Genomic DNA, 11,498 nt, shown 5'->3' with positions numbered 1-11,498 from the left:
ACTGTACTGGACAGTGCCAAAAAAAATAAGGCTATATAGTTACTTCCAGGAGGCTGAGTTAGGGACTGGCTTGGAAGAAGTATAAGAGGATGTTTTGGGATGATAGTAATGTTCTTTATCTTGACAGAGGTTTGGGTTATACAAATACAGGTATTTGTCAAAATTCAGCTTATGTACACTTAAAATTTAACTGTATGTGAATTTTACCATAAAAAAAAACTGTAAAGAATTATCAAATTGTAGTTAATTATATGCATACTGAAGTACTTAGTGGAAAGTGTACTGATGTCTGTAATTTTCTTTGCAATGCATAAAAAAATAAGATGGATTGATGGAAGAATACATGAACAGATATGTGGGAAAACAGTTGCAGTAAAATGTTAATGATAAAATTAGGTGTGGGTATATAGGTAGAATTAACTGTAAATTTTTTTCATAATAAAATGTTGGGGGAAAAACAGGAACCACTGCTTTAATGCTGACAGAGTATTATTTTTACTTCTTTTTTCTATGTTCTAAGTTCTCTATAATGTGGCATAATCTTTATAATTTCAAACATTTTTAAAAGAAAGCAAATAAATAACATTTACTAAAATAATCAAATAAAAATTAATTTAAAACAAATTTAACATTTTATTTTAGATTCAAAGAAAGTTAAAATGTTTACTATTTTTAAATCCAGTCATATAATTCAGTAAGAACCTTTAAAAAATTTGGTTGTCACAAGTCACTGTTCCCAAACTAATTAACATTTTTAAACTAATCAAATGTGCTATTAAAAAGTTGTTTTTTCTTTTAATACCTTACATTAAACTTTCCTTGTACTCAAAAACCTCCTCCATATCATTCTGTGTTAGTGTATGCTCACTAAAAGTACACCATTTCTTAGGCTCTGTAATATCCAATCAGAACAGTATTTCTTAGAAAATCTGAGTTTGCTGTTTACTTTCAAAAGGGCTTTATCTTCAGAAAAGCACAAGCTTTATGCCAGGTGCTAGTCAATTGTGTCTTGTTAATTTCCAAAGCAAACAGAGGAGAGTGCCATGCAATTTCCATTACACACACTTCACCATTAGTATCAGGGTTTATTAGCTTGACATTGCTCCAGGAATAATGGTTTCATTCCCCACTAAAATAAAATCATGTGTTACGTAACTCAGCAATGCAGAACTTCTGAAAAATGTTGTCATGTTAAACACGGTCATATATTTCAGTTTCCATTATGCCAAAACAAAGGCCATTTGCTGTAAAGAATTCACTCTGGGCATGGAGAATTCTTGCATGAGCCTAAGACTTACCTCATTGCTATGTCATATGATTCTGGATGAATACAAGTTTGGTCCAAAGGATTTGGCTTCAATACAACGTTCACTGTAGTTTTGCTCTTCTTTTTGCCCTGCTTCTCATTTGTGACCTCCACACCTGCTGAAGATGTCACAGCAACTCCTTGAATTTGGCCTGAAGATTCAGTCTGACTACTGCAGCCATGTAAAACCAAAAGAAAAAATTTTATAAAGAGGTGAGGTTGGGCAGAAAAGAGTCATTAATTTAAAATGTGCTATTTCTCTGCCATTCAAATACATATAAACAGTAACCAGATTCTGACCATTCACTTCACAGAAATTACCGCTTATTTGTTTAATCCACTGTTAATAGAGCTTTCTGGTACTTGAAGCCAAAAACATTCTTAACTGATTCAGTCTGTATAATTGGCATTCTAGGAGAGAACAGAAAAATGGAGGATATAGGAGGAGGAGGAGAAGAGGAAAATGAGGAGGAAGAGGTGGAGGAGGAGGAAGACTTCTTAGTCTGAAGAAAAACACAAGTACTCAAAAGAACCTACTGAGCGCAGAATAGGATAAATGGAAAAAGACTCACACCTAACATATTGTGGGGAAACTTCAGAAATAAATAATTTTAAAAACCTTGAAAGGATTTCAGGAGAAATAAAACAGATTACTTCGAAAGGAACTAGAATCAGACTGGCATCAGGTTTCTTGTTGGCAAAAATCAGATGTCAGAACATACTGGAATAATATTTTAAAAGTTCTGAGAGAAAATGATTTTGAATCTAGAATCGTATAATTAGCCCAACTAGCATTCAAGTAAGAGGGCAAATTAAAATAATTTCCAGATGTAAGGACTTAGCATAAACCATATAACCTTTGTAAGAATTTAAGGATAAAGTACAACAAAAAATGAACTCAAGAAAAATGGTAAGAAGAAACAGCGATGAGCACAGAAACCATAAAAACTTCTTAAGTTAAATAAATACTCATGAATAATATTTAAAAACATATATGAAAAGAACTAGTCTAAAACTAAAATCCTAGGTCATCTCATCGTGGGAGGCAGAGTTGAAGAGAGGAGGTTAGGAAGAGTCTCAAGTTTTCAGTCTTCTTTGGGAGACAGACAGAGACAACAATTAACGCCAGAGGTCAGTCCAAAACAAATTTAAGGATAACATCAGAAGAACAGAAGTAAGATGTACAACTCTGAAATCACTAAAGACAGGTAAAGATGAGATGGGAAAACAAGGAGAGAAATGAGGAGAAAACTTGTTAACTGATCAATACAACAAACAACATGAAAGGAAAAAAAAGAATCAGAAAGCATGATGGAGAGAAAATATACAATAATGTGAAAGATTAAGTCCAAACATATCAATAAACACAATAAAGATGAATGTATTATTATCAGATCGGGCAAAACCACAAAATTGAGCTATATGTTTATAAGAGCCATATCAAAAATTAAATGCCATAAAAAATATAAAATAAAAAAATACCTAGTGTATTCTGAAAAGGCAAATATAACAACATTGCTAACAAATTTCAAAGCAAAAAACATTAAATGAGATAGCAATATTCCATTCTGAATAAAAATATGAACTATCCAGGAGATCTAACAATCATAAATCTTCGAGTATTTAATCATCAGTTAAAAAAAAAATAAGGCTTTAAAAAAACGTGAATGTTCATCAGTAAGGAACCAATTAGATTAAAATATGGCCCATCCATACAGTTAAATATTATGCACATTATAAAGAATAATAGAAAAAAAAAGTATGTGTGTAATAAGTTGGGAAGAGATCCAAGATATATGACTTAAATAAAGCAAGTTTCAAATAGTTGTGTTTAACATGATCTCTTCTGTATGCATTTAAAAAATAATAAACATATACACACAAGATGATATAAGCATAAATTTGCTTTCTGGAAGAAAATATAAGAAACTATTTTGAAGTGAGAGATTGAGGCACCTTTTAGTCTTCATTTTATTCTTTATTAATAGTGTTTGAATTTTCTAACCAAGTGTTCGAAAAATATAAAAACTAACAAATATAGGATTATTATTATTATATTTTTTCCTTTTTCGTGTCCGGCAACGGACCGCAACCCTCAGTGTCGCGCCTGTACCGGACTGGGACCGGCAACGGGATCGCAACCCTCGGTGCTGTGCCCACCCCTCGCTCAGCCAGTGAGCGGGAACCGGTCTGTATGTGGGATCCGAACCCTCAGTGGGAGCGCCGCCACGCTCCCAAGCGGCGCACTGTGGCAGTGCGCCACCGGGCCGGCCCAATATAGGATTATTTTATCCTCAGTTTTTTTCATTTCTGGCTTCTGGGTTTTGTGGTATACTTAGAAAGAATTTCTACCACTCCAATGTTCTGCAAAATTTGCCCATGTTTTCTTCTGGTACTTTTACAGTATCACTTTTTACATTTAAATCTATTATCCATGTGAAATTTATTTGGGTATAAGGAGTGAGGTGGGACTACAGCTTCTTCCATACATATCAAATTCCTTCCAGTTGTTATAATACCATTTACTGAATAATTAATCAATTTTCCCCAGTATTTGGTGGATTTCAGTTTCTATTCTGTTCTATTTCATTCTTTTAAATTTTAATATTCTCTTTTTCTTTTTTTATTGAAACAATTGGTTATACATACCTGTGGGGTACAGCATTGAATATCAATATCTGTGTGCAATATATAAGGCTCAAATCAGGGTAATTAGTACTTTCAACCCTGCACATCATAATCATTTTTTTGTGGCCCTTTACCAATTTCTCACAACCCCCTTTTCCCATCATTGTTGGCCTCAGTTCTGTTATCTCCTTTTGAAAGTTCAATGAATTACTGTGATCGTTGTATCTTTCTTTCTTTTATTATTTATTTATTTATTATTTTAGCTCCCACTTTTGAGTGAGGACATGTGGTATTTCTTTCTGTGTCTGGCATATTTCACTTAACATAATTTCCTCTAAGTTTATCCATGTTGCAGCAAATGGCAGAAATCCATTCTTTTTTATGGCAGAGTAGTATTACATTGTGTAAATATACCACATTTTCCTTATCCAGTCATCCCTCAATGGACATTTAAGTTGGTTCCAACTCTTGGCTATTGTAAATAGAGCTGTGATAAACATGGGGGTGCAGGTATCCCTACTACATGATGATTCCCATTCCTTTGGGTATACACCCAGCAGTGGAATTGCTGGATCATATGGCAGCTCCGTCTGTAGTTGCTTGAGGAACCTCCATACTGTTTTCCATAATGGCTGTACTAATTTATAGTCCCACCAACAGTATGAGGGCTCCCCTTTCTCCACATCCTTGCCAGCATTTGTTATTCTGTCTTTTTGGTAACAGCCAGTCTAACTGGAGTGAGATTATATTTTAATGTAGTTTTGACTTGCATTTCTCTGATGCCTAGTGATGTTGAGCATTCTTTTGTGTGTCTGCTGGCCACCTGTATATCTTCCCTGGAGAAATGCTGTTCAGCTGCTTTGCCCATTTTTTAACTGGGTTACTTGTTTTTTTACTGTTAAGTTGTTTGAATTCCTGTACATTCTGGATATTAATCCTTTCTTAGATGCATAGTTTGCATATATTTCCTTTCATTCTGTAGGTTGTCTTTTCACTCTGTTAATTGTTTCTTTTGCTGTACAGCTTTTTAGTTTGGTATAATCCCATCTGTTTATTTTTCTTGTGTTGCCTGTGCTTTTGGTGTCTTATTCATAAAGTCTTTGCCCAGTCCTACTTCCTGAAGTGTTTCACCTATGTCTTTTTTTTAGGAGTTTTACAGTTTCAGGTCTTATGTAAGTCTTTAATCCATTTTGAGTTGATTTTGATATATGGCAAGAGGTACAGGTCTAATTTCATTCTTCTACATATGGATGTCCAGTTACCCATTTATTGAAAAGGCAGTCTTTTCCCCAATGTATGTCTTGTTGCCTTTGCCAAAGAACAGCCAGCTACAAGCATGTAGGTTGATTTCTGAGTTCTCTAATCTGTTCCATTGGTCCAAGTGTCTGTTTCATGCCAGTACAGTGCTATTTTGGTCACTATAGCTTTGTAGTATAATTTGAAGCCAGGTAGTGTTATGGTTCCAGCTTTATTTATTTATTTATTTATTGCTCTGGGTTGCTTTGGCTATTCAGGGTCTTTTCTTGTTCTATGTGGAAGTTAGATTTATTTTCTCTATTTCTATGAAGAATATCATTGGTATTTCAATAGGGATTGCATTTAATCTGTAGATGGCTTTGACTGGTATGGAAATTTCTACAATATTAATTTTGCCAATCCAAGAAGCATAGAATGTCTTTCTATCTTTTTGTATATCTTAAAATTTCTTTCAGCAGTGACTTGTAGTTCTCATTGTAGAGATCATTCATCTCTTTGGTTTAAGTTTATTCCTAGTAATTAATTTTTTTGGTGACTACTGCAAATGGGCTTGCTTTCTTGATTTCTTTTTCTGCTAGTTTGTTATTGGAGTATTAAAATGCTACTGATTTTTTGCATGTTAATTTTGTATCCTGTAACTTTATCTGAAATCACTTATCAGCTCTAAGAGGTTTTTTTTTTTCTTTTGGTAGAGTCTTTAGGTTTTTCTAGATATAAGGTCATGTCTTCTGTAAACAGGGACACTGACTTCATCTTTTCTACTCTGGATGCCCTTTATTTCTTTCTCTTACCCAATTGCTCTGGCTAGTACTTCTAATACTATGCTAAATAGGAGTAGTGAAAATGGCATCCTTGTCTTGTTCCTGTTCTTAAAGAAAAAGCTAAAAGCTTTTCCCCATTTAGGATAATACTGGTGGTGGGTTTGCTGGATATGGCTTTTACTGTGTTGAGATACTTTCCTTCTATACCTAATTTGCTGAGAATCTTTATCATGAAAGGATGCTGAATTTTGTCAAATGCTTTTTGTGTATCTATTGAGATAATCGTATGGTTTTTACCCTTGCTTTTGTTGATGTGGTGTATCACATTTATTCACTGCATATGTTGAAACATCCTTGCATCCCTGGCATGAATCCCATTTGATCTTGATATATAATCATTTTGATGTGTTGCTGTAGGTGTTGGTATGATGTTTATTTTAATTAGCTTCAAGAAATTTTTTGATTTCCTGTTTAATTTCATTTTGGACCCATGGTTGTGCAGGAGCATGTCGTTTAATTTCCATGTATTTGTATAATTCCCATTTACATTTAGAGTTGTTAATAAAAGGTACTGTCTTATTCCTGGCATGTTAACAAGTTCCACTTGTTACTGATTTCTAGTTTTAATCCATTGTGGTCTGAAAAGATACTTGAAATTATTTCAGTTTTTAAAGATTTTCTTAGACTTGATTTGTGAATTAACATGTGGTTTATCCTGGAGAATGTTCCATGTGCTGATAAGAAAAATATATATTCTGTAGTTGTTGGGGGAAATGTTCAGTAGATACCTTCCAGGTCCAATTTGTCTTAAGTACAGTTTAAATCCTGCGTTTCTCTGTTGATTTCTTGCCTAGATGATATGTCCAAAGCTGAAAGAGGCATGTTCACATCCCCAATTATTATTGTATCAGGGTCTCTTTCCTTAGGTCTAATAGTGTTTGCTTTATATATCTGGGTGCTCTGGCTTGGGTGCATACATATCTATGGTTGTTATGTCTCCTTGCTGGAGAGATCCCTTTATCATTATATAGTGGCCTTCTTTGTCTCTTTTTATTGTTTTTAGTTTAAAGTCCATTTTATCCAATATAAGAATAGATACTCTTGCTTGTTCTTGGTTTCCATTTGCATGGTATATCTTTTTCCATCCCTTCAGTCTGTGTGTGTCTTTACAGGTGAGGTGAGTCTCTTGAAGACAGCCTACAGTTAGGTCTAGCTTTTTAATTCAACCAGTCAGTATGTGTCTTTTGAGTGCGGAATTTAATCGATTTACATTCAGAGTTGTTACTGAAAGGTACTGTCTTACTCCTGGCATGTTATCAATTTTTGTTTGGATGTTATAAATACCTTTGTTACCTTTCTTTTCCTCTTATTGTCTGTGGTGTTTGTTGGTTTTTTGCAATGGTAAGATAGTTTCTTTGTCTTTCTCATTTGCATTTTGTTCTACCAGTGAGTTTTGTTCTTTCTTGTGTATTCACGGTAGTGATTTTTGTCTTTGGGATTCCAGACGCAGAACTTCCTTTAGGATTTTTGTAGGGCTAGTCATAGGGTAGTGAACTCTTGCAGTTTTTTTTTTTTTTGGTCTGGGAAATACACTATTTCTCCCTCATTTCTGAAGGATATCCTTGCTGGGTATAGTATTCTTAGCTGGCAGGTTTTTTCTTTTAGTATTTTAAATATATCATCCCATTTTGTCCTGGCCTGTAGAGTTTCTGTTGAGAAGCTTGGTGTTAGTCTGATGGGGTCTCCCTTATAGTTGACTTGATGCTTTTCTCTTGCTGTTTTTAAGATTCTCCCCTTGTCATTGAGTTTTTCCAGTTTGACTATAAAGTGTCTCAGAGAGGACCTTTTTTTTTTTTTTTCCTTTTTGTCTTTTTTACTGACCGGTAACGGGATCGCAACCCTCGATGTCATGCCCGTACCAGGGACTGGCAACGGGATCACAACCCTCGGTGTTGTGCCCGCACTGCGCTCAGCCAGTGAGCGGGAACCGGTCTCCACATGGGATCTGAACCCTCGCCGGGAGCGCTACCACGCTCCCAAGCGGCGCACTCTCCAGTGCGCCACCGGGCCGGCCCAGAGAGGACCTTTCTATATTGAATCTGTTTGGGGATCTTTGAGCAAATTCAAAGATTCAGGTCTCTGAATCTGAAGGTCCTTGTCTCTTCCCATACCTGGGAATTTTTCTGCTATTATCTCATTGAATATGTTCTCAATGCCTTTTCCTTTCTCCTCTCCTTCCAGAATACCCATGTTTTGGATACTTGTACGCTTTAGGTTGTCTGCCAGCTCTCTTAGATTTTCTTCATTTTTAAAAATTATTTTTTCTTTCTTTCTTTTGTCCTCCTGGGTTATTTCAAAAAGACCAACTTCAAGATCAGAAATTCTTTCTTCTACTCACTCTAGCATGCTACTTAAGCTTTCAGTTGTGTTTTTTATTTCATTGAATGAATCCTTCAGTTCCAGGAGTTCTGCTACATTCTTTTTTAAGGAATTAATCTCTTTTTATGTTTCCCCTTACATATTCTGGATACTCTTTCTCATTTCATTGTATTGTCTGAGTCTTCTTGTATCTCATTGAGATAGTCTTTCCTTAAGACTGTTACTTGGAATTCCTTTTCAGTCATTTCAAGGATTTCCTGCTGTATGGGGTCTGGAAGTTGAGAACCATTGTATTCCTTTGGTAATGTCATATTTTCTTATTTTTTCATATTTCTAGTACGTCTACATTGATGTCTGTTCATCTAGTAGAGAAATTACTTCTATTACTCTGGAGTAGGCTTTGAGGAGACAAGATTTCCTCTTGCACACGTGCTCTTTCTCTGGGCTCCAATTGTGTTAATACAGTTGAGTGGTCTGTGGGCCGCCTGCATGGTGGTGGTGGTGGCTGCTGCAGCACTGAGCTGCCCTTGTGGCAAGAGTGGCAGTGGTGGACCACCAGCATGGTGGTGCTTCCTGCTGTCTGCCAATCTGGCAGGGGTTGCCCATGACTGCTCTATTTTAGTATTCTAATTGCAATTCTCTTGCATTCAAACTTTGCATTCAAAATTGAGTCAAAAAGTGACTTCTTCCAAAGCTTGCTTTCTTCTGAGCCATAGGGAGTAGTCATGATCAGTAGTTGTTCCCTAATGTGAAGCTCCTCAAATCAATGGAAGCTGGCATTTGCAAACTGATGAGTGTTTCAGTTTTATTAACTCTGATACAAGGATCCTTTGGCCACACTGGTACTCTAGATCCAAATGTCCACTTGGGGAGATGGTGGAGGATAAGTCTTCAGATCGTTTTTAGATTTATATCATGAACTCTTTCTGTGGTTGCACACTATCAGAAGTAATACATCAAGAAACACTTCCTTCTATGAAAATCCCACAAGAACAATTCTGTCAACATAGTCCATGCTGTTCAACAATCTGCTATTTCATTTATTTATTTATTTTTGGTTGGCTGGTATGAGGATCTGATCCCATGACCTTGGTGTTACCAGCACCATGCTCTACCAAGTGAATTAAGTGGACACCCCCTGTTCTATTTCACCATCAAAACCAAACTTTTCAATTACTATAGCTTTATAATGTATTCTACTAGCCTCTAGGGCTGGTTTTCCCTTAGCCTTTTTTCCAGAATAAAGATACTTTTCCTTATGAACTTTATCATAGTTTTGTCAAAAGAAAAAAATACACATGAATGAATCAGGTAGTCATAAAGTAGCAGATACATAAAAGCTGTTCTTTCATGATTATAAAATGCTAAGTTTATCCAATTTCTTTGTTTTTGTGCTACCAGGATTAGAAAGTAATAACTTAGCTCTTAATCTACACAACTGATAGTTAATGCTTTGGTCAATTTTCAGTGAGGAGGGAGTGGGAAAGCCTGTCTATGCTTAGGGAACAGCTATGTCAGTATGAAGTGGTCATTGTGAAGTCACCTTTGTCACCTCATCTCGTAGCAGTCCTTCCCATTTGCTATGCTTCAATCATGTTTGCCTTCACCTCGTTTCTTGAATGCACCAAAGTTGGTCCTGCCTTAGGACTTTGCACACAGTGTTTGCTTTGCCTGGGATGCTTCCCTTCTGATCCTTCATTTCCTTCAAAATTCTGCTCAAATAATTTTTCAATGAATAACTCACCTACAGCAGTTGCACTGCTTCTGAAGACTGTGTCATATCTCTCTGTTTTAATTTTTATAGCACTTATTACATCTGAATCCACTTATTTTACTAGTTTGTTTATTGTCTGTCTCACATATTAAAATATAAGTCCATGAGAACAGGGAATTTGCTGACTTGTTCACTGCTGTATTCCCAATGCCTAGCAAAAAAACAGACATTCCAATACACATTGAATGAAGGCATGAACAAGGGACACCTAGAAACAATAAGAGAGAAAACTGACGATAGAAACAAGAGTGTACACTTTAATAATCACCTGCAAAATGTTCTAATGTAATCCTGGTTGATTCTGATGAAGCCAGCACACTGCTGGAAGGATTTTGGACCCAGCCCTTTCACTTTCTTCAACTGTTCTCGATTGATGAAGGGCCCGTTTTTCTCTCGCCATTCAATAATATTTTTGGCTCTGTTGGCATTGAGTCCTGCGATATGCCTTAGAAAAAAATATACAGAATGAGTAAACTGAAAGAAAGATCTCATCTGAAAAGATAATGATATAAAACATCTGAATCATAACAACAACTGCAATTACATATTGTTATATGACTAAGTGAACGTAATCCAAAAGAACAAAGAGGAAAGAGTTGTACAAGAAGAGGGAAGAACAAAATAGTGACAAAACCAGTAGCTGTTATAAAGATGCTGGTAAACTGGTTAACACTGATGCAAGAAAAAGAACTATTCCCCATAGTGTTTCTATACTACACAAATTCCTTGTATTTCTGAATCAAGTAATAATTCTGCCTATTTCCGTTTAGCTTACAATGTGAATTAGTAGCAGAAATTAAAATAGCAACAATTGTCTTATCCTCCCCCTTCTTCTGTTGTTGGCCTGTTCTTATTATTTTAAAGAGTTCAACTACAAAAAGGTACTTATCCATGAATATCACAGTTAGCATAAAAATATGAAAACCATATCATTAGGTAGTTTGCTTGGTGTTAATTAAAAGATTACTATTTCAGAGAATCTAAATTCTATTATGGAATTCCATATATGGAATTGTGAAACATTTGTAGCTTTGGTAGAAAAACAACACCTTAAAATGTAAGGGATATTTTCTGCTATACCAGTTTCAAGGAAAAAAGGTCCAAATCCAGGGAATTTCATGCTGTATCCGAAGACTTGTGTAATAAATGCAAAGCTATAAACAAAAAAACAACTATTCTATAGCCACAGAGAAAAAAGAGTACATAAGATATGATTACAGTATGATGGAAATTTTGATAGGTGACTTGTGGAATTAGGGTACAAATACGGTAACCATACCTTGAACCCTCAGAATTTATCTTTTGGTTACTGCCAGCTTTGACAGATGCATGCAAGAGACTGAACCAGCGAAAAATATTTACTTTCATGTGGTGGGAAACAGCTCTTTTCCAG

General features: G+C 35.5%; 1 protein-coding gene across 1 annotated transcript in view; it reads right to left on the bottom strand.

The window, feature by feature from the left end:
• Positions 1-1,294: 1,294 nt before the first annotated feature.
• LOC103604982 (S1 RNA-binding domain-containing protein 1) overlaps positions 1,295-11,498 on the bottom strand; it is a 144,480-nt gene continuing 134,276 nt past the window's right edge. Inside the window, exons 8-9 of the mRNA XM_008589563.1 lie at positions 10,374-10,550; positions 1,295-1,478 (exon numbers count right to left, since the gene is read on the bottom strand). Coding sequence (XP_008587785.1) covers positions 1,295-1,478; positions 10,374-10,550 — 361 coding nt within the window. The remainder of the gene's footprint in view (positions 1,479-10,373; positions 10,551-11,498) is intronic.

This window comes from Galeopterus variegatus, unplaced genomic scaffold, assembly GCF_000696425.1.
Source record: "Galeopterus variegatus unplaced genomic scaffold, G_variegatus-3.0.2 Scaffold5521, whole genome shotgun sequence".
Lineage (NCBI taxonomy): Eukaryota > Metazoa > Chordata > Mammalia > Dermoptera > Cynocephalidae > Galeopterus > Galeopterus variegatus.
This window is presented reverse-complemented; position numbering and strand designations above follow the sequence as displayed.